Here is a 24,046-nt window from a genome sequence, read left to right as displayed (position 1 = left end):
CATTTCTTTATGTAAATATGCACGCACATATTTGGTCTATAGTATCACCATGTCAAAATTAGTTTTGAATGTTAATTTCAAAGCAAAAAAAAAACCAGTATATCTTTAAGTCAGAGAGACTGTAGATACTGGATGTTTTCTGACCAGAAACGTGTATACACATACACACCTATGCTATAATTATAGAAGCATGTATAACAGGATGCTGCCCATGCTTGTCTGAGTTGCCTCGTTCCAATTTGTTTCAGGGCTCAGAGAGTTTGTGCTTCACTGCCAGCAAGGGGCCTTTCATTTACCAGATCACAGAATCACAGAATTGAAGGGGTTGGAAGGAACCTCAAGAGATCATTGGGTCCAACCCCCCTGCCAAAGCAGACTCCTTAGAGCAGGCTGCCCAGATAGGCATCCAGACGGGCCTTGAATATCTCCAGAGAAGGAGACTCCACAACCTCCCTGGGCAGCCTGTTCCAGTGCTCCGTCACCCTCCCCATGAAGAAGTTCTTTCGCATGTTGGTGCGGAACTTCCTGTGCTCCATTTTACGGCCATTGCCCCATGCCCTGTCCCCACAAACGACTGAAAAGAGGTTGGCCAAATCCCTCTGTCTCCCACACTTCAGGTCTTTATACACATTGATGAGATCCCCTCTCAGTCTTCTTTTCTCCAGGCTGAACAGACACAGGTCTCTCAGCCTTTCCTCATAGGGAAGGAGCTCCAGGCCCCATATCATCTTTGTTGCCCTCCGCTGGACTCTTTCCAGGAGATCCCTGTCTTTTTGGGACTGGGGAGCCCAGAACTGGATACAGTACTCCAGGTGAGGCCTGACCAGGGCCGAGTAGAGGGGGAGGATCACCTCCCTTGACCTGCTGGTCAATGCAGATAACTCAACACAGCCCTGCAGTATTACCAAATATTTATCTCTGCAGCACAGTAAAGTGGTTCATGCAGGGAAAATGTCTGAAATGAGAGATGATGGCCAAGAAAGGATGCAGTGGGCAATACGCTGTTGTCTTTCCACATGGATCCTCAGCCGTGTGTATCTAGTGACAGACACATTGCTGGTGTCACCCACCAGTGCCACGCACCCATGCTGGGATGGCAGGTAGTAGATGTTGTGGGTGCAAGAGGGAGACAGGTAGCTGGGCAGGGTGGGCAGAGCCAGTCTCCTGGAAGGAAGGAGCTGTGTGAGTGCGGGCACTATGGGTTGAGATACGGTGGTGACAGAAGACCTAAAACACCATTCCAGACAAACATGGACACTTTTAAAGGCTTCAGCAAGCACACTGAGCACAAAGCCAACAAGGGCACGTAAATGGTATCAGTAAAGGCTGGGAGCTGAGTTCCCATTTCCAGTGTTATATATGGAGTGGTAATTCCTGTCGAGAAAATGGTTGATATTAATAAAGAAGGGGGAGATTTGGGAATGTGGCCATGGGGGTTGGAAAGCCCCATGGTTGAGATAACATTAGACTCTTAACGATGAGGCCATCAGGAATATAAAAGAGTTTAGAGGGAACAAAGAAGGGTGATTCAGGAGACTCCATGCAGTCTCAGGTTGCATGTTCTCCAGCCATTAAGGCATGGAATTTTATGGGTGTTTGCTGTTGTTGTTATATGCAAAGTTGTTTGACCAATGAAAAGTTGTTTTGAAAAGAACTGCTGTGGAGAGAAGGGTATAAGAGGGGAGCCTGCCCTCAAGATAAAAAAGGCAACATGATGAAGTTATATCATCAATAAAGAAGCAGGAAAAAGAAGTGAAGAGGAACAGGCTGGCAGAATGGAGACCAGGATGGGAACAGGCACATTGATTGCCTCATGAAGATAGGTTTGGCCAAACTCAGCAAACTGCTCAGAGAAGCTCATAGAGAAATGGGCGCACCGGAGCTGGGAAGAAGCTCAAGCTGAGAGAAGTGGACCCGTGCACACAACTGCCCCTCATACATCCTTAGAAACAAAGACTGTCCTGGTAACCTTACAGCTTATTCTCCTTATTAACAATTGGACAGTTTATGATCCTGAAATACAGGACCAAATTGAGGTCAAGGTGTGGGACTCTGCAACTAAAAACAACAAGGTTGTGGTGGGATTGCTTGGCACCTGGTGAGCAGTCTCTGAGGCCTTAAAGAGCCGTGTGGGACCACAATCAGAAACCTGTGGTTTGCCAGACAGTGAGGGAGCTGCGGGCTCCTTTACTGATCCGACTGTTACGCCATGGGCCCCTCTGCTGCTACAGCCATCGAAGGCTTTTGCTGTTACGCCCCCTGGTGACCTGGACTTGCCTTTTGATCCAGGCCCTATTGGTCTTGAAAAGGAGATGGATATGCTTTTCTTCGATATGGGAAGATTAGGATATATAAGTCCCGAAGGCCGAGTTGCTCGAGAACTTAAAGCAAGACATATTGTTCCCACGACTAGTCCTGGAATTCTCCGGTGTTTGTAATCAAGAAAAGGAATGGAAAATGGAGACTGTTAAGTCATGGAACTTAAAGGATTGTTTGTTACCTTTTCTGATTGTACGTATGTATAGGTGTACTCGGGTTTAGTATGTAAAAGCAATGTTCTGTATATTTAGAATGTTTGATGTTCGTGTGTGCATGTTGATGGAGCGTAGACTCCCCACGCACCCAGCGCTGTTTACTTGCCTTTTATAAATATTCCTTTTATAAATATTACTAAATTCAGATTGAGTTGAGACTTCATTTATAACAACTTATTGGCTGGGGGTAGAAAAAAAGGCTCAGGAATTTGTATTAAAGGAGACATTCAACTTTGAGGGACTTTTCCTGAATATTGCAAGAAATTTATATAAGGTCACTTTCAAGAACTCCTTAAATATATAGCTTTCAAATCATTTGTACCTCTCAAATGACATGCTGACAACATTAATTAAACTCAGCGGCTGTGAACTAAAATCAGTGTCTGCCTCAAACTTATGAATTTTCAATTCACAGTGCACTAGAAGTGGATAGCTTGCTGGACTTGATGCCTTAAGCTAAAAATCAACTTCACGTTTCCTCTCCCAGGCTGCTACAGTTATCATAAAGTTTTTCCCATTCAATAACTACAAAGCAGCCTCTGGAAAATGAGAATATTGCCATTCCTGTCGCTAGTGGAGATGATCCTGTTACAAGAGCAGCATGAAATAGGCACTAATTCTTCAAACTTTTTTTCTCAGACCTTGAAGTTTGAGGCAGGCTGGCTGCAGAGTACAGCAGCTGCTTGTTCTTTTGTGAATTTACTGTCCTTGAGAAGAGAAAATAAAAGACTTATTTTTTTTTAGACTATCACATCCGATGCTTTTCTTCTCATCATTAAACTCAATTACCTTTTTGATAAACACACAGGAAAGCCTTGGAAGGGGCCACTTGAATTTGCACTTAGGAATTTATGTTGGGTAGAAGAGATGTGAATAGACTGAACAGCTACTTATATTTTATCAAACAACATGATTTTAAAAAAAAGGTATCATAAAAGTACTGTTTTTATAGGGATTGGTTGACCTTGTGTGGAGCAATTGTTGAGGATTCAGTTCACCACTGCAAAACTGGGTGACTGGATCAGCACAGTTTATTATCCTGGTAAATAAAGGGAAGATCTGAACTCAAACCTCTAGACCTGCTGGGTGCTTTGTTTCCTACATTAGCAGCTCTGAGGAAGGCCAGCCATTCTTGGCAAAGCGTAGAGGCAAAAGAGAAGGACGTGCAATAGGAAGCAGCTTTGGAGATGTACGAGAGGAAGCAGTAACTCCACCACAGCCTGGCAATTTTAGACCTTTCTGGACTATCTTCTCCCATTCAATACCCAGCTAAGAGGGTTCATGGAGACAGTAACCAAGAACCACTCCTGTGCTAGAGTAGTTGGGTGAGTGGTTTGGTTGTGCTTTGCAGCAGGTCACTACAATGATCCTAAAATACTCTTCTGTCTACAGACCTCAGACCCAGATGCCCTGAAGACAACCCCAGCAGTGAATGTTCAGCTTGATGCTTTCTCATAAATAACATCAAGCTTAACTGAAGTTACATGTGTGAACACTGAAACAACAGAATGCAAGCAATGACATAAACATGAAGTTCTTGATCAGTAGTAATTATTAATATATATTCTCAGACAGGGACCTGGGCCAGCTGTGACCGAGTCTGTATAGACACATTTACACCTTTCCACCTCCAAGGAAATATAATAAAACACGCAGTGGAAAGACACAAGGGAAGAACCAGTTGATTTCAGACTGATGGCAAACCAAAATCTACATAACCACTGTCTATGAAAGAATGCAATATATTCCTTGGAGAAAGGACTTCTGACAAAAGTGTCAGCCCCCCATGAGCACATGCTCTTAGTCCTTGTGTATGATCAGGAGTAATGAGGCATTTAAGAGAAAAGCTCCAGCAAACCTACTCGTGAAAAGAAAGCAGCAATACAATAGTATATACATACACATACACACAGAGGTGGTGTATTTAAGAAACACATTAAAAAAAAAAAGAAGTAGAAACATGCACAACATATACCAGCCTTGACTCATAATGCACAAGGTCCTCAAGATCTACAGAGAGGAAGTGATACAGCAGAAAAAAGTCTCATTTTATTACCACGATTATTGATCCAATGAGTGCTTTTTTTAAAGCAGCACATGGCCATTTTCATCTTTATCTGGTAACCAAATCTCTCTCCTCCCTCTTACCCTTACTGTTTTACTGTTACTGGCTTTAAATTAAGATGTTATTTTTTGCAGCCTAACTGGTTAAATGTTGAAACATAAAATGAACGGTGTCAAATCATATTCTCAAAGCTGAAAGGGACAGAGGGCCCAATATGCCGACCAGACCCAACCCAACCCAACCCAACCCACAGGGAAGTCTGTTGCCTCCCTGGGGCTCGGGTGAGAGACATTGCTAAGAAAGTCAAGCGCCTGATATGGTCCACTGACTACTACCTGCTACTGGTCTTTCAGGCTGGTAATGACGAGGTAGCGATGAGAAGTCCAAGAGCGATCAAAAGGGACTTTAGGGCTTTGGGGTGACTACTTAAAGGATCAGGGGCACAGGTTGTGTTTGCCTCTGTCCTTCCAATAGGGGGGATCGATGCTGATAAGCGGGCTCATCACATTAACACATGGCTTCGGGACTGGTGCAACCAGCAGAACTTTGGGTTTTTAAATCACAGGAAGGCCCACATGACAATTTTTGGTCTAAAATTTTGGGTAGACCTGTGTGGTGCCAGGAGTTGGACTCAATGATCCTTATGGGTCCCTTCCAACTCGGGATATCCTATGATTCTATGATAATCCTGCAGAAGCTAAATATGGATTACCAAAGCAATTACTGAAAATTCATAACCTTGCTAAAAAGGCATTTTAATTGAGTTCTGCATCACACTGTACTTAAAGGCTGTTTACTTTTTTAAAACAATTTGCAGCTTAATGTGTGGAAACATGTCCTTATATAAGCTTGATTCATTTCTGAATACAAAATTGTTTGGGGCTGTTGAGAGCTCTCTCCTGGTATCTGAGACCACTACAGTGTTTTGGCTATCACTGTCTGATATTGGACCAACTCTTACTCATATTATGTTCTCATTATACATCTTTTACAGTTTAAAAAGGTTTGAAATCTATTTCATTCCTAATTTAAGGCCATTTCATACTATATGTTACTCTAGGGTTATACTATATGTTACTCTAGAGGCTGGTTGCATTAAGGCTTGTATGTTTAAGCCTGCCTACTACAAAGACTTTATTTACCACCATTAAACCCTATCACCAGTGATAATCTAATGAGCAAGAATCTGGCAGTTTTAAAGCACAGTTTCTAAATAATATACACGAATATAGCAATTATGAAACACTGTCCATAACCTCATTTAATATAGATTTAACATTATTTTCAGTGGCAGTTAAATCTGTGTTAAGCTTTGGCAAATTCTTGTATTGGCAACTTGATATAACTGTAATTCTCACCAGATATTAGTGGTTTAAGCTCCCTTTTCCATGCCTGAGCTCAGATGGAAAGAGAACATAATCTCCCAGCTTCAGAAATGTATAAAAAATGGAAGGCGACTGGGTAAGTACTCTGAATTTTGCTGACTTTTCTGGCAAAACAACTCTGTTGACAACAGACGAGAATTATGAATGTTGCTACAGCAGGCTGTTGCTGTCTTCCTGCCTGAAGTTCACTTTTTCTGGACTGAAGGTTTGGGTTTACTTTTTTTTTTCTTTTTTTTTTTTCTCCTGATAATAATAGTAAAAATTGGTAATTGGGACTTCACAGTATTTTAAGTGGTATTTTAAGTTCTTAAAGATTTGTTCAATACATGAGATGCTATAGTGGCAGGCTTTTTTTCTTATCATCTCCACTTAATCTTGAGAAACAGTAAAAATGAATGAGATTAATCCATGCGTGATGAAAATAGTGCTTTAGTTCACCTTATAACATTCCTTGGTAAGAGCATTAGTGGATGGACGCAGAGGGATTAAACAATTTGATCTGAAGTTTGGTTAAGGTTAATACATTCTACTGTTCCTCCTAGTGACTTGAAGGTAAATGGGATACATTTGCAAGTTTTGAAATCAGATGCCTCGATTATTTTTCCATTTCCTGGTAAGGGGAATGTTACTCTATATATGGGGGAAACTGATTACAAAGGTACAAATACTTTGCCCTTATCTAACATCACTCCATGGATGTACTATTGAAACATGATCCCTCTATATAAGCCTGATAATATCAAAGCAAACAAGAAAGAAATAAGCTGATAAAACCATTCTTCCTGTAACAACAAACGAATTTCATGAATCATATACTTATGTGTCCTGGTTTCAGTTAGAACAGAGTTAATTTTCTTCCTAGTAGCTGGTGGAATGCTGTGTTTTGGCTTAGGATGAGAAGAGTGCTGATAACACCCCAATGTTTTCATTGTTGCAGAGCAGTGCTTATACCAAGCCAAGGACATCCCAGCTTCTTGCTCTGTCCTGCCAACGGGCAGGCTGGGGGTGCAGTAAGAGCTGGGAGGGGACAGACCCAGGACAGGTGACCCAAACTAGCCAAAGGGGTATTCCATACCATCTGACGTCATGCTAAACAATATATAGGGGTGGCTAGCCAGGGGAGGGGGCCAGACTGCTCGGGGTTAGGCTGGGCATCGGTCAGCGGGTGGTGAGCAATTGCGTTATGCATAACTTGTTTGTACATATTATTAGTAGTAGTACTATTATCATCATTGTATTATTATTATTATTATTATTATTATTATTATTATTATTATTATTTTCCTGTCTTATTAAACTGTCTTTATCTCAACTCACGGGCTTCACTTTCCATTTCTCTCCCCCATCCCAGAGAGGGAGGGGGGAGGGTGTGCGAACGGCTGTGTGGTGTTTAGCTGCCGGCCGGGTTAAACCACGACATTATGAAAAAAAAAGAGCTGTCCTAAGGTATTTATTTTCACACTTGCTGCACTCTCCTACTGCCCACTGGATGCAATTACATACTCCTGGTGGGTCGGGTTGGTGGTGCCAGTCCTACCAGAAACCACAATGACAAATGAGCTCTTTGCTCACCATCCGGATTCCCAAGAAGATCTGCCACTAATAATAACCTTCAATACAGGCTCTAGAGAGAAATAGGGAAGATCCCAAACTGCCCTCCTTTAGCAAGATCTGTGTTTCTTTCTACACTTTTCCAAAGGCACTGTTCACTTTGAGACCTAAGGAGTTACTGTCGCCTCCTACTCTTTTCAGCCTGTATTCAGTCTCTGCTAAACAGAAGATGCAAATATAATGAAGTTAAAAAAGCAAAATTAGATTTTTTCCAGCCTGCTGATATATTTCCTCAAAAGAGTTATCCTTTGTGTGTGCCTGCTGAGAAAAGAGAAAAGGCTTTTAATTATATCTGAACAGGATTACCCGTCTCTACAGAAGGGCCCTTGACATTTTTTGAAGACTAGACATCTTCTGTTTCACTAGCAATAGCACGTCTATGACAGAAACAGTGTTGCTTTTCTTCATTGGTAAAATGACTCATACTGCTAATGGCAAAGCCCTCAAAGCTTTCTGTTTAGCAGGATCCTACACAAATACAGATCAATAACTTCAATTTGATTCTCACTAGTCCATCTGTAAAAACAGTATTATTCATGTCTGCTGTTAATACAATCACTCTCCTCTATCCAAACAGTTTTGAATTAGATCTTTCTCCTATTTTTTTTAATAAAAAACTTTGTACATTCAGATTAATAAGAAAAAGTGACTCTTTTTCAAAAATCTCTCTGCTTCATAATACTTTTGCCCTATCTTCTCTGCAGTAAAGAGCAGCTATCACTCAGAAAGTGAATAGCTCTTCCTTTTCTTTTGCAAAAAATGTATGGAGTGACTTTGAATGAATCCTTCAATAATAGTGACTGTAAACTAAATAGTAGATAGATAGATTTTAATACAGAATCTGTGTACTTCTTCTGGGTGGTGAGAGCACTCTTTGCTATACTTAAAAGATGTTTAAGGAGAAAAAAACACAGGAAGAATGATGGAAATTTTGATCTGCAGGGAAACATTACACTAATTACATAAGCCCAAGTAAATGATGACTAAAAGTAGACATGATAACAATCTGCAGGTGTTTGATAGAGACAAATATAAAGGATGAAGAGGTTTTACTTAGGGTCATCCAAAGGGTAAAAGTAGCAGCAATCCAAGAAGGACAAGATAAATTAATAGGTTTTCTCCACCTCTAATGACTACGATTCTATTACATTAAAACAGAGGAAAATCTACAGAGAAATACTGAACCCATTTCTAAACCAGACCTTCTTTGACAGATTAAATAGTACAGTAGATCTCAATTTCTTCTTTGTAGTCAAATGTTAATTAGATTCCTTGCAGCTGTCTGTATATCCTTCTGAGTTGGCTGAAGAGCACATTAACAACGTGAACTGATTCAAGAGTAGAGTGAAACTTCCTTCTGAAGGATAATGACACATTTGAAGCATAGACTGGTCCCACCAAAATACAAAACTGACAAGCATGGAGTGGTGCTGTTGCATATTTTATACCACGTGCACTTGGCTTTGCTACCCTGGTAAAGGCAAGCTCCAAATACCCTGTAAGTTTGGTTATTATCCCACGGTCCTCAGCTCCTCCACCAATGCAGCTATTGAGCATCAACCTGAGAAACAGAAAGCTAATAGATATTTCTTCCATCTTTTCTAACTAGTCATAGGAAAATCAAACCACTTGACACTTCTAAGCCTTCCTCATTGTCCTGGTTTCAGTTAGGATAGAGTTAAATTTCCTCCTAGTAGCTGGTAGGGTGCTATGTGTTGGATTAGGATGAGAAGAGTGTTGATAATACACCAATGTTTTAATTCTTGCAGAGCAGTGCTTACACCAAGCCAAGGATGTCTCAGCTTCTCACTCTGTCCTGCCAGTGGGCAGGCTGGGGGTGCAGCAGGAGCTGGGAGGGGACAGACCCAGAGCAGCTGACCCAAAGTGGCCAAAGGGGTATTCCATACCATCTGACGTCATGTTAAACAATATATAGGGGTGGCTAGCCGGGGTGAGGGGGGTGGCTGCTCTGAGATAGGCTGGGCATCGGTCAGCGGGTGGTGAGCAATTGCATTGTGCATCACTTGTTTCATACACATTATTATTAGTAGTACTAATATCATTATTATTATTATTGCTATTATTATTTTCCTGTCTTAATAAACTCTCTTTATCTCAACTCACAGGCCTCACTTTCCCATTTCTCTCCTCTATCCGAGAGAGGGAGGGGGGACGGTGAGTGAATGGCTGTGTGGTGTTTAGCTCCTGCAGCCACTCCAGCCCCTGCAGCCACTCCAGCTCCTGCTGCTCCAGGTCCTGCAGCCGTTCTAGCTATTGCAGCCGCTCCAGCTCCAGCAGCTGATCCAACACCTGTGATGGGCCCAGCGTGTATTCCAACCCCTGTGGCAGGCCCTGTAACAAGGTCAGAGAAACGAGCTGTAGCAGTGCAAGTTGCCCCTGTAAAGAAGGTGAAAAAATGGTACAGAGATTCAGGTCGTTTAGAACACAGAGAGTCTTCTGCTAAGTCTAGGTATAGAGACGACGATTCTGGGCCATCAGGGATTCAGGAGGAGGAAGATGAGGATGCCGAAAAATCAACAGTAACTATCTTAAACCTATACCAGCGTGAGCTACGAGATGTGCAAAAAGATTTTGGTCGCTGCATAGGTGAGCAGCTTGTCACCTGGCTGCTCCGGTGCTGGGACACCGGAGCCAATTGTGTGGAATTAGAGGGCAGGGAAGCCAGGCAGCTGGGATCCCTTCCTAGAGATGCAGGCATTGACAAAGCAATTGGAGATTGTTATAAATGAAGTCTCAATCTGAATTTAGTAATATTTATAAAAGGAATATTTATAAAAGGTATAAAAGGCAAGTAAACAGCGCTGGGTGTGCGGGGAGTCTACGCTCCACCAACATGCACACACAAACATCAAATATTCTAAATATATAGAACATCGCTTTTACATACTAATCGCGAGTATGCCTATACATATGTACAATCAGAAAAGGTAACAAACAATCCTCTAAGTTCCATGACTTAATTAACTCGAGTACGCCTATACATATGTACGATCAGAAAAGGTAACAAACAATCCTTTAAATTCCATGACTTAGCAGTCTCCATTTTCCATTCCTTTTGAACAATATGTCTTGCTTTAAGTTGTCAAGCAACTCGGTCTTCAGGCCTTATGTATCCCGTTCTTCCCGGATCAAAGAAAAGCATATCCATCTCCTTTTCAAGGCCAATAGGCCTGGATCAAAAGGCAAGTCCAGGTCACCAGGGGGCGTAACAGCAAAAGCCTTCGATGGCTGTAGCAGCAGAGGGGGCCCATGGCGTAGCAGTCGGATTAGTAAAGGAGCTCGCAGCTCCCTCACTGTCTGGCAAACCACACGTTTGTGATTGTGGTCCCACATGGCTCTTCAAGGCCTCAGAGATTACTCGCCAGGTACTGAACAATCCCACCGCAACCTTGTCATTTTTAGTTGCAGAGTCCCACACCTTGACCTCAATTTGGTCCCATATTTCAGGATCATAATCTGTCTGATTGTTAATAAGGAGAATAAGGTATAAGGTTACCAGCACAGTCTTTGTTCCTAAGGACGTATGATTCCCCATAAAGCGCAACTGCTTACCAGCAAGGGGCAGTTTTTGCAGGTCCACTTCTCTCAGCTTGAGCTTCTTCCCAGCTCCGGTGCGCCCATTTCCAGTGACTTTCTCTATGAGCTTCTCTGAGCAGTTTGCTGAGTTTGGCCAAACCTATCTTCATGAGGCAATCAAAGTGCCTGTTCCCGTCCTGGTCTCCATTCTGCCAGCCTGTTCCTCTTCACTTCTTTTTCCTGCTTCTTTATTGATGATATAACTTCATCATGTTGCCTTTTTTATCTTGAGGGCAGGCTCCCCTCTTATACCTTTCTCTCCACAGCAGTTCTTTTCATAACAACTTTTCATTGGTCAAACAACTTTGCATATAACAGCAACAGCAAACACCCAGAAAATTCCATGCTTTAATGGCTGGAGAACAAGAAACCCCAGACTGCATGGAGTCTCCTGAATCACCCTTCTTTGTTCCCTCTAAACTCTTTTATATTCCTGATGGCCTCATCGTTAAGAGTCTAATGTTATCTCAACCATGGGGCTTTCCAACCCCCATGGCCACACTCCCAAATCTCCCCCTTCTTTATTAATATCAACCATTTTCTCGACACGAATTACCACTACATATATAACAATCCCTCCTCTTCTTTTGAATGTCATTAATTCATGTCTTGGCTTCAAATTTGGTCAAGGCCAATTGAACCATAAGAGAATGACTTCACAATATTCTCTGCAAGATTTATAAACAAGTTTTTAGCAATGATTGGAATCCCATATATAGAATATTTCACCCAACTCATTGTTCCACAGGTTGTATAAGAATCATCACTAGCAGCATCACACACATCAAATTTCATTGATCAAAGTAGATAACCAATCCTCTAGGTATATTTCCCACCTATTATTTCAATCACTACAATTAGTATCCAGCGGGGATAGCTTTATCAAGTTCTTTTAAACCAACGTTCAAATATCCAGGAATAGACTCAATCTTCCAATTCTTCCGGAGCCAATTGTGTGGAATTAGAGGGCAGGGAAGCAAGGTGGATGGGATCCCTTGCTAGAGATGCAGGCATTGACAAGACAATTGGAGATGGAGCACGATCTTACAGCCTCTGGAGGTGTCTCCTGTGGAGAAACTTTCTGAAGAGTTCCACCAACTTAAAGAGAATTTATCTTCCTCCCCACCTGAACAAACCAGTGTCCACCAACTAAAAGAGAATACTTGGGAGAAATTGTCTGTAAAGTTCCACCAACTTGAAGAGAGATTATTTTCCTTCCCACCTGTACAAAGCAGTGTCTCAGCTATCAGGGATAAGTGTTCATCCGCACAAAGAAGACAATATGGTGGGTAGATACCCCGTGCCACCCTGTGGTTTTATCTACGTGACCATGGAGAGGACATGAGAAAATTGAATGGAAAATCTACCTCAAACCTAGAGGCACAAGTACGTGAATTGCAAAAGAAAACAATTGGGAAAAAGGGATTCTCTGAAAAGCTTGCTGCTGCAGCTTCCAGCAGGCAGTCCTTCAAACACACAAACAAAGAAGATTCTGACCAGGATTAGAGGGGCCCTGCCCCCAGCCAGGGGGAGGAAAGGGACAATCGGGTTTATTGGACTGTGTGGATTTGATGGCCTGGCATGTCAGACGCACAGAAGTATAAGGCTTTAGTAGACACCAGTGCACAGTCTACTGTAATGTCATCAAGCTATAAAGGGCCAGAGCCCATCTGTATTTATGGGGTGATGGGTAGATCCTAGCAGTTAACTGTATTGGAGGCTGAAGTGAGTCTAACTGAGAATGAGTGGCAAAAGCACCATAATTGTGACTGGCCCAGATGCTCCGTGCATCCTTGGCATAGACTTGGCACAGCAGGTGCAAATCGCTACCATAACTGTGCACCGGTGGCAATATCGCACCAACCGAGACTCCCTGATTCCCATCCATAAGCTAATTCGTCAATTGGAGAGCCAAGGAGTGATCAGCAAGACTCATTCACCTTTTAATAGTCCTATATGGCCAGTGCGAAAGTCTACTGGTGAGTGGAGGCTAACAGTGGACTATCATGGTCTGAACGAAGTCACACCACCACTGAGTGCTGCAGTGCCGGACATGCTGGAACTCCAGTACGAACTTGAATCAAAGGCAGCCAAGTGGTACGCCACAATTGATATTGCTAATGCATTTCTCTCCATCCCTTTAGCAGCAGAGTGCAGGCCACAGTTTGCTTTCACTTGGAGGGGAGTCCAATATACTTGGAATCGGCTGCCCCAGGGGTGGAAACACAGCCCTACCATTTGCCATGGACTGATCCAGTCTGCACTGGAACAGGGGGAAGCTCCTGAACACCTGCAGTACATGTAGTTCATGGAGTAGCCCTTGGGCCAGTCCGAACAGGACCAGATGTAAAGAATGTGCTCTACACTGCAGCCGGGGAGAATGGCCCCACCTGGAGCCTCTGGCAGAAAGAACCTGGGGAAACTCGAAGTCGACCACTAGGGTTTTGGAGTTGAGGATACAGAGGATCTGAGGCCTGCTACACTCCAACTGAAAAGGAGATATTGGCAGCATAAGAAGGAGTTTGATCTGCTTCGGAAGTGGTCTGTACTGAAGCGTAGCTCCTCCTGGCACCCCGACTGCCAGTACTAGGCTGGATGTTCAAAGGAAGGGTCCCCTCTACACATCATGCAACTGATGCTACATGGAGCAAGTGGGTTGCACTGATTACTCAGCGGGCTCGAATAGGAAACCCCAGTCATCCAGGAATCTTGGACGTTATTACGGACTGGCCAGAAGGCAAATACTTTGGGATATCACCAGAGGAGGAGGTGGCCTGTGCTGAAGAAGCCCCACTGTACAACAAGCTACCAGAAAATGAGAAGAAATATGCCGTGTTCACTGATGGGTCCTGTCGTATTGTGGGAAAGCATCGGAGATGGAAGGCTGCTGTATGGAGTCCTACACGACGAGTTGCAGAAGCTGCTGAGGGAGAAGGTGAATCGAGTCAGTTTGCAGAAGTGAAAGCCATCCAGCTGGCTTTATATACATGTATATTTATATATTTATATATATTTTCCTGTCTTAATAAACTGTCTTTATCTCAGCTTACAGGCTTCACTTTCCCGTTTCTCTCCTCCATCCCAGAGAGGGAGGGGGGAGGGTGAGCGAACGGCTGTGTGGTGCTTAGCTGCTGGCCGGGTTAAACCACAACAGCAAAGGAGTTCAAGGGCAAACTATAGCCAACTCAGTATCCACAGTTTCTTTGGAAGCAGCATGGAAGATTTGGCCAGATGAAACGGTGCCAACTATACAGTGCAAAGCCTATACTTTAATTTGCAAAAGCAAAAAGCTGTAATTTATACCTCTGAAAGGAAGAAGTAAAAAAAAAAACAAAAAACAAACAACAAAACAACAACTGATAGATCTAACAGTACATTCTGTGTAGGTTTATTTTTTTGCCAACAGTTTGTGGGTTGGATGATGAGGTACTTTCCTGAAGATTAGACATCACCATTTTTTAAAAAAAAAAAAAAAAACAGCAGGAAAAATCAAAATTCCCCTAAAGCAGAGTCGGTCCTTGCGAAAGTTCAGAGCAATTGGGGATCTCCCTTGGCTCCTTTTTTAAAAAAGAAAATTCATCAACCAATAGAATTAATCAGCTCTGGCTCACAGACAGTGTTTTTGCTTCCAGTTGAGGACAATTAGAGGCACAGTGTCAACTGGTCATTTATTAGGTTGTGTAAAGCTCTGTGGATACACACTGGTTTTGTGACATTAAAAAATTCTCATGAAAAATAGCGCTGTTACATGCAGACATCCCCTTGTTTCTTCTCATTTTAAACTCAACAGATTTACTAGTTCAAGGGAAACTCAGAAGTGCTTATGAGAAGAAATGCACGCTGAAAGCAAGCAGTATTGCTCCAGGAACAAAATCAACTGGTAAGTGAAAATCAGGCAGGGTAAATGATGACCTTTCGGTCCATTCTTTTTTGCCTGATTGTATCCTTTGTAGTACAGATATGGGAAAGGGGTCTTTATGTGTAGACAAGTGCTAAGAATAAGAACGTTTAAGAAAATGAAGATTCAGTCCTTTATAGTTATTGTGACTATATTGGCATCACATTATTGTCCAACATCATTTCTTCAGCCCTCTTAAACCATCAGAACCCCCTCAATGAATGTCCCTAGTAGGTGATCCACAAACATATTCATGATAGACCCTCAAGAAATCACTCAAAATTTGGCCAGATGTTATGTTTAAAAATGGAATATTGTTTTTCAGAGAAGATTCTTTTTCATTGCCATGACTTCTCCCAGCCACCAAAGGCCTATTCTGACTGCAAATTAACAGTCAAAATAAATATATCATTATTACACAATAAGAGCTCTGACAAAAAAAAAAAAAAAAAAAAAAAGTACATGAAAACCCAAAGGATGAAACAATATCATTCTGCAGACTGAAAAATATCACTTATTGCTGAAAAAAGTACTCATACGTTGCACATTGTTAGAAAATTCTTCCGAATTTCTTGGCAGTCAACCTGGAAAATCTCTCTTTAAACTTGCCTTTAAAGCATCTTATATAATCCTAGTAAGAACAAGAAAGATCTGGGAAACAAGAAACTACATTTAGGGTAATTCCAGGTACCTGTTGTAATACTCACAGTCTTCCAGTCCCTAAAATTTGTGTGTGATTTCAGAGCACCACTACCCAACTCTCCATCTCCTCCTTAGATGTAGGTGCACGTTAATGGATAAACATAAAAACAAAACAAAACAAAACAAAACAAAACAAACATCAAAAAAAGTGTAAACTTCATCTCCTCTGGCAACACTCAGAGCAGAAGGCATTCAGGCAGTGTAAAGGTACATTTTACCTGGTACAAATCAGGATGCATTTTTACTGCAGTCTTAGTCCTGCCCTCAGTTTCTATTCACTGAGCCTCATATCTTATGAATCATCGTTATTACTCTGGGGCTGGTTTCCATGAGGGCTTTCATCTTTAATGTTTTTGTTTCTAACAGACTGGTCTTATTTCAACTTTCACTTCCTGTGGCAGGATATATTTGAAATATTATAAAGTTAAAAATAAACAAAAGGAGATGAGTTTCTGAAGTGCAGATGGTAAGAATATTTACTCTTACACTGGGAGAGAAATGAAGGAATATAATTTTGAATCACAAGGACAAAAGCCAATCTGTTAATTGGGGGAAGGAGGAAGATGTGCATTCCACAGACCCAGTGTGACATTTTCTTCTTCTATGTGCCTTCTTTTCAATGTTCTTCAGATGGGATTCTAGATGAGGTAGATACAGTATGGCAATTACTATGTTCTTATGAAATGTGGTAATTGAATAAAACACAGAAGTGTAGTACATCAAGCTGACACATGCTTATAGAAATACATGTGGCTTATCAGCCTTCATGGCAACCGGATTTTTCTTGTTTGTGTGAATTTCACAAACCACATTTAAAAAAAAAATCTTGCTCCTCCTTTTCTTTTATTCTTCTTCTTCCCATCCCCCTATTCAATTTTGTACTATTTTCTAGGATCTTTTAAACCAAGATTATACCCCACTGGCAAATTTTCCTATAGGAGTGTGATAGTCATCAAGAGAACAATATCATTTGAATGAATTAAGACTCCCTAAGGAATCCCTGTAAGAGCTAGAAAATCTATAAAGTTCTTACTGAAAGGTAATCCAGCTTGTGCTTTGGTCTTTTAGAGTAAAATATTATGGTTGCTTTAGAGATTTGGAGTATTTCTAGTCATGGAAAAGGGAGCATCACTGCTTTCTTAGGCTATCAATATATATTTGTGAGGCAACAATAATTCTTCCAGTGTATTTCATGTTCCCATTCAAATGTCTTTACTTGTTTTAAACAAGGCAAGAATTAAAAAATGATACTACACTGACAACTAAAAATAAAGTAACTTGACAACTGAGTTAAAATAAGCACTGCTGCTAGCTTGATGTAAATAGGAGGTAGACCATATCCTAAAAATGACTTCTACTGCTTCTGGGCATAGCCACCCAGGGGAAGAAATGGCACCTGCCCTTCTTTAGTCATTTACTGGTTCTGGGGGAAAAAATCTCTGGAGAGCAAATCCCTATCTGTAGAGAAAAGGTCAGTCCTGCTCTATTTCTGCCTTTGGTAACTCTGCATAACTTCATGGTTGACGTTGCAGTAAGAATTACTGACGCTCATACGCGATGCATTAAAGTCTGTTGCAATTAGCCGTTTCTTGCTCTGACACTGACCTTCTGGCATTAGCCCTCCCTGCACCTTGGTTTATCTGCCCATAAATGAGGGTAAAGATACTGACCTCTCTTGTAAAACCAGTCTGAGATTTACTGCGGAGAAGCACCCTGGACAAGCTAGGTAGAATAACACCCAGTAGCATGTGTTCAGCCAGCACAAACTCCACTGTCTTGGCAACTCTGGTTGAGAGATGCAGTCTTGTGAGATTCGCTTTTGTCTGAACTTGACTCAGAAAAGCCAGTTTACATAAGATACCATTGGCCGCCAGACAGTTTACATCAGTACAATTTTACTTGGCTTCAAAGCATCTCCTATCCCCTGAATTAGCAATTGCTCTTGGGGGAAACAGTATATCATATCTTTGATGAGGACATAAGACATAAGGATGATAATAAGATAAGTGATGATGCTTCTTAGTTACACTTATGGCTTGGAAAAAGGAGTATTCTTCTGGCCATGGCCAAAGGTCATTAGTTTGGTCCAATTTAGTGAACCAAAGACAGGCCAATGCCAGGGGGCCAGATGGCAATGCCAGGACCCCTCTTGCACTGTGAGGAGCAAGAGCAGCTGCCCAGAACTCTGTTAAGCACATGAAAAGAGCTGCCCCTGGTGTAGGAGACCTGATGACAGGGCCATAGCAGCCACCTGGATGGCCATCCAGCCTCCTTCTCCTGAGTTCATCTATTTCTGTTGGCTAGCTAAACAGCAGCATCCCTTGGGTGTTCAGTGGCATCACCCAGACTTATACTGTTTTGACGTAAATATTCTCCTCTCTTCTCTCCTCCTCCCCCTCTTAGCTGTGAAGCATCAACCTGTGTTTCACTTACCAGTGAAGGCAAAGTGCTTAGCAAGTAAGTTTATAGCATTCTTCATGAAGAATTTACATATAGATAAAATTAAATTTGACTTGCAATCTAATGAGCTATTTTGTAATTTAATCAAATGGTGTGACCTACCAAGGGACTTGGTCCAAAGAGTTTTGTGTGCTAATCCGATGCTAGGCACATGGGAGGACTTTGGGGATACCAACTTCTCTTCTTGGACTTCAGCAAGGCTTTTGACACGGTTTCCCATAGGATCCTACTGGACAAAATGTCCACCATACAGCTAAATAAAAACATTATACGATGGGTGAGCAATTGGCTAACGGTCAGGGCCCAAAGGGTTATGGTAAATGGGGCTGCGTCAGGCTGGCGGGCGGTCACCAGTGGGGTCCCTCAAGGCTCCATTTTAGGGCCGGTACTTTTCAATATTTTTATAAACGATCTGGATGTAGGAATAGAAGGTATTTTGAGCAAGTTTGCTGATGACACCAAACTTGGAGGAGTTGTGGACTCGAATGAGGGCGTAAAGGCCTTGCAGAGGGATCTGGACAGGTTGGAGAGCTGGGCGATCACCAACCGCATGAAGTTCAATAAGAGCAAGTGCCGGGTCCTGCACCTGGGACGGGGAAACCCTGGCTGCATGTACAGACTGGGCGATGAGATGCTGGAGAGCAGCCTAGAAGAGAGGGATCTGGGGGTCGTGGTAGACAGCAAGTTGAATATGAGCCAGCAGTGTGCCCTGGCAGCCAGGAGGGCCAATCGTGTCCTGGGGTGCATCAAGCACGGCATCGCTAGTAGGTCAAGGGAGGTGATTGTCCCGCTCTACTCTGCGCTGGTGCGGCCTCACCTTGAGTACTGTGTGCAGTTCTGGGCACCACAGTATAAAAAGGACATGAAACTGTTGGAGAGTGTCCAGAGGAGGGCTACGAAGATGGTGAAAGGCCTGGAGGGGAAGACGTACGAAGAACGGCTGAGGTCACTGGGCCTGTTCAGCCTGGAGAAGAGGAGGCTGAGGGGAGACCTCATCACAGTCTACAACTTCCTCGTAAGGGGGTGTCGAGAGGCAGGAGACCTTTTCTCCATTAACACTAGTGACAGGACCCACGGGAACGGGGTTAAGCTGAGGCAGGGGAAATTTAGGCTTGACGTCAGGAGGGGGTTCTTCACAGAGAGGGTGGTTGCACACTGGAACAGGCTCCCCAGGGAAGTGGTCACTGCACCGAGCCTGTCTGAATTTAAGAAGAGATTGGACTGTGCACTTAGTCACATGGTCTTTTGGGTAGACCTGTGCGGTGTCAAGAGTTGGACTTGATGATCCTTAAGGGTCCCTTCCAACTCAGGATATTCTATGATTCTATGATTCTCTTGGGTGTCTTGCCCACCACTGAAACTGCAGTGCTATAATTAACACCAGTCATACAAGTGAAATGGAAGACCAAAAGCTACCTGGGGGAGTATAGTGCTCAGGATGAGCACCAGTGCCAGCCAGAACTATCACTGGGGAGTAATTAGGTCTTCTGCAAATCCTAGCAGGACCATCACATCTCCAGCCACCTTCTGGCACATTGCACTTAAACGCTGAGTGCTGAGTAACTGAGGACTCCAGTATAGATGGGGTAACATTGAGAAAAAGGGGGAAAAAAGAGAGAGAGAGCAGCACTCTTGGAATGAGAAGCAATGTCTCTTCCTCAGAACATTTTACCCTGTGTAAATATATCAATACAATTTGCATTTTAAGTAAGCTTCTGCATGATTCACAGTGAATCAGAGGAAGCAGCTGCCCCGCTCTGTGTCCAGGTATGGTGTGAAACTAAAGCAGAAGTGCCATCTAGTCATAATAATACATTTCATTTCCAACATCTCAAAGCCTTTCAAGCATTAATTAAGTAAAATCTTGCTACTGCCCTTTGAGTTAGGCAAGTACTATTATATCATTATATTTGTAGGTAAACGTGGAGACCCTGGAGGCTAGATTGAGACTGTCTGCTTTAGGCACTCAATTTAGATGTTGCAACACCTAAAAGAAATAGGTGCTTGGCTCCAGCAGAATGATTCACATCACTTAGGTCAGGTGCCTACGCAAACTACACAAGCAATGCAGGCTTGGATACCTCTGAAGCAGCACCCAAGCAAAACTCACACGTTTCACCCCTGACTGGTGGTGAGCTGTGGTGCCTCCATGGGATGACTTGGCGTGGCTGCACACAGACATGTAGGTGGAGGCACTGGGAAACATTATTTTCAGGGCTGCGGCTGGGTAAGGACTTAATGCGAAGCTCAACAGTGTGCATGCTTGCCTATGTGGGATTCAAAATGCAAATTCCCCTCTGAAAGGCAAGCACCTGTGCCATGGGGTAAGTGGGAAGAGGAAACACAAGATATTAAAGGTTTGAGCACTAATATGGAAACTGGAAAAGTAGAGATGTAGGCTGTCCTGCCCAAGGGGGCTCACCCCTTGCCAGGGCAATACCAGGCTACAGGTGGGGCTGGGGTGGTGGCGCTGACCCCTCCTGCCACAGCCCAACTGCTCAGCAGCCAGAAAGGTAAGATGCGGAGGCTAGAGAGTGTCAGCCCAGTGGGAGGGGAGGTCTTTTGCCTGAAAATCTTCTATTTTAGAGCTCTGACAGATGAAAGGCATGAGAACAGCTAGGTCAGGGGACAGGTAGTCCCTCATGTCCCAGGCTTAGCTGACACTTAGGAATGCCCAGGTGTTCCCACACTGCTAAACAGACTTTTTCCTTGTCCCTCTCCTATATCCTGATATCCAGATCCTCAATGCTCTGTACTTGTTAGCTGGCCATTAGGGAGCCTTTTGTTTAATCTGAGAGGAAAGCTGGCCATGGGCAAGCGGACAGTGTGCTCCAGGTACAGTACAGACATGCACCGCGCAACCTTGGCTCTCACCTGGTGCAACATTGCAATGCTAGCCTAAAGTCTCCAAACCCCAGAATCCCTCTAGTCACTTCCCAGAGCACAAAGGAAGCAGGTGGCTGCAAACAGCCCCCATTCTGGCATCTATTTTAGAGTCAAATAAATAAACAAATAAATAAAATTGAAAAGAGACATTGCCCAGTGGAGATCAGGATTGAGCACTGCACAGTGTAGGTTGGTCTGTCCACGCCAGGCACTCCCAGCTCTCAGCTGTGTGAATGCAAGCCAGCCTGTAACAAGAAAACCAGAGGCAAAGAATCTCTTTCTGATTTGGCCCACAAAAACAGTATAAATATGCCCCAAATTTGTCTTGTTGAAGTGTTTCATGCTAGCTGAATGTCACCTAAAACCAGTGGTTTTGGTCGGACTATGACTTAACGAAGTGGGCTCTTTTCAACACCTGGGGAAATACTAGCTCTGCACCATCATGACTCACAGGTCTGACTGCTGGTAGCTACACACCTAGTTGCTTTGAGCTTTCAATCACTGAACACATGTGAAACCATATGCTTATGTGCTTAAGGTACTCTTAAGTCTGAAATGCACGGCCCAGATTCATACACATGCACAGTTTCTCTGGGATGTAAGTGCTACTTCAGATGAAACAGACATTCCCTGGGACTTAGACACTCCAATTCACTCACGTGTTGACTTCAGTAGACTCATGGATGGTCTCAATCACATCCACTGACTTATTCAGACTCTGCAGCATCTGAGAAGCAGAGCTGAGGAAAAGACTCAAGAGTCCTTAATCTGGGCTTGAGACTGATTTATAATCATTTTTACCTGCTAGGGGTTTCTTTAATCTCAGCAAGACTCTCTCCCAATTAGCAGGAGAGATGGAGAATTTGGGTTAACTGCTCTACCTAGTCCTTAACAGAAGAGTGGCTCCTATTAGTGTTTTAGCAGTTGTCCTTTTATGCAAGGACTTGCAGAGCTGACTTGACTAAACTTTTAATGGGTATGCTTCTAGTATGGGAGGAAACGTTAAGCACTGCTTATTGTTACTTAGAAATACACACCCAAATGCCATAGCTCTACCCAGAGTTCCCAAGCATCTAGCTACTTGATTATCTACCACAGCACACCATATCACACCTACAATCTTCCTTACCACCTAAAGTCATGTCATGATGCACAGTAGGAGCCAAAGAATGCTGGGTGTGCAAAATGCATGCATTGCTTCAGATTGCAGCGAATTCATTTAACAGGAGATCAGGCTACAACCAGTAATTTCAGTGCGGCAGATTTATCTGCTCTTCTTATTTACCAAGATGCTGTCTCGCCAGATCAAATCAATGAAATTGCAACAGATCGCCCAGTGCACCAACAGCAGCCAATGTCTGACGAGCATCGCGGATAGGCAGCCCATTAAAAAATGTTCTGCCACATCTCTAGCGCTCAGTCTGTCCTGTTGGAAATAGTGAAGTTAAAGTTTTCCAGTGTACTTGGCTGAGTCAGAAGCACTTTTTGGCAGTCATGCACAGGCGCACGTATTAACTGCCCTGGTAGCAGCAATTTTGGCCCCACCGTGCCAAGGGAGATGTGCTATTGTCCTTGGGTGCACTTCCTGAGGCCACGTGTGGGGTGTACACAGCTCCATCCTCAGCTGAGGTGGGAAACTTGTTCAAAGTGGTTTTGAGGTTTTGTTAAGAAGCAAAACAGGAAATGTGCATGAATCTGGAGTTTAACTATTTTTTGAACTACTTGCTCTCCCAGAGTATTTTTTTTTTAATACAAAATAAACAAACATCAAAATGACAAATATACTGCAACTCAACACATCCCAGGCCTTGGATAAGCCCAAGCATTTATCAGTCCAGACTGGACTTCAGGCAGCAAAGAGATCCTAGAATAGTCCAAGGAATTTTTCTTTTCTTTTTTAAGCAAACCAAGCATCTCAAACTTACTTAAGTGCTCTTATGCCAAGTAATCAGAGCTGGCACAGAAAACAACACTGACTGTTGCTCCCTTCCCTGCCTACACTGGAAGCAAGAAAGGCCGAAGACGCAGAGCTGAAATGTCAGCTTGTGCCCTCTGCAGAGGCCTCGTACCCTCAGAGGAAGGACCACTGAGGGGCTCCTAAGAAATCAGTGAAAAGGACAACAAGCACATCAGTGGGGTAGAAGCTAAGGTGATCTTTCAGTCAGAGAAAGAGTTAATTCGAGAGCTACAGGCACTGTTCAGTTGATGGCATGGGTGAGTAAAGTCTCCTTTATCCTGAAGCAAGGAGCACAAGCCTGACTGTCACAGTGTGCCGAGCCCTACGCACATTCCTGCTACCAATGCTGAGGGTACCTGCTGTCCTTGCACTGCCCTTGTCCCTTTGGTCCCCAACCAAAGAGACGAGACAGGCAGCCCAGGAGTGGCAAAGCCTTTCCATCACTGCTGGCCGCAGAATGGGACCTAACGCTAAAATCCTCCATCACAGGAGCTGCAGGCTGCCCTGCTCCTCTCCTCACTGGCATGCTGCTGATTCACGTACCGTGATATCACTGGGGAAAGTCTACCTAGATGCCTTCACCACTGTTTTTAGTGGTGTATAACATTGTATTTGGGTTGCAGTTTGTGATCAGATATGCTGATGTCATTCACATGCAACCTCACTAAGACCTGCGAGTTGCTCATTGTCCTGGTTTCAGTTAGCACAGAATTAATTTTCTTCCTAGTAGCTGGTGGAATGCTGTGTTTTGGCTTAGAATGAGAAGAGTGCTGATAACACCCCGATGCTTTAATTGTTGCAGAGCAGTGCTTATACTAAGCCAAGGACATCTCAGCCTTTGCTCTGTCCTGCCAACGGGCAGGCTGGGGGGTGCAGTAAGAGCTGGGAGGGGACAGACCCAGGACAGGTGACCCAAACTAGCCAAAGGGGTATTCCATACCATCTGACGTC

General features: G+C 43.3%; 1 protein-coding gene across 12 annotated transcripts in view; it reads right to left on the bottom strand.

Moving 5' to 3' along the window:
* The window catches only part of LOC311426258 (SET-binding protein-like), a 403,872-nt gene that overhangs the window by 109,886 nt on the left and 269,940 nt on the right, over window positions 1-24,046 (bottom strand). The window contains exon 6 of one of the 12 annotated variants that reach the window (XM_084502483.1): window positions 13,815-14,112. The exons of the other annotated variants lie outside the window; for them this stretch is intronic. Coding sequence (XP_084358609.1) covers window positions 13,889-14,112 — 224 coding nt within the window. The 3' untranslated portion in view covers window positions 13,815-13,888. Of the gene's footprint in view, window positions 1-13,814; window positions 14,113-24,046 lie in introns of those variants that run through there. 12 annotated transcript variants of the gene reach the window in all.

Source organism: Aythya ferina (genome assembly GCF_964211825.1).
Source record: "Aythya ferina genome assembly, chromosome: W".
NCBI classification, from domain to species: Eukaryota; Metazoa; Chordata; class Aves; order Anseriformes; family Anatidae; genus Aythya; species Aythya ferina.
Note: the sequence above shows the minus strand (reverse complement) of the source record. Positions and strands in the feature narration are given on the sequence as shown.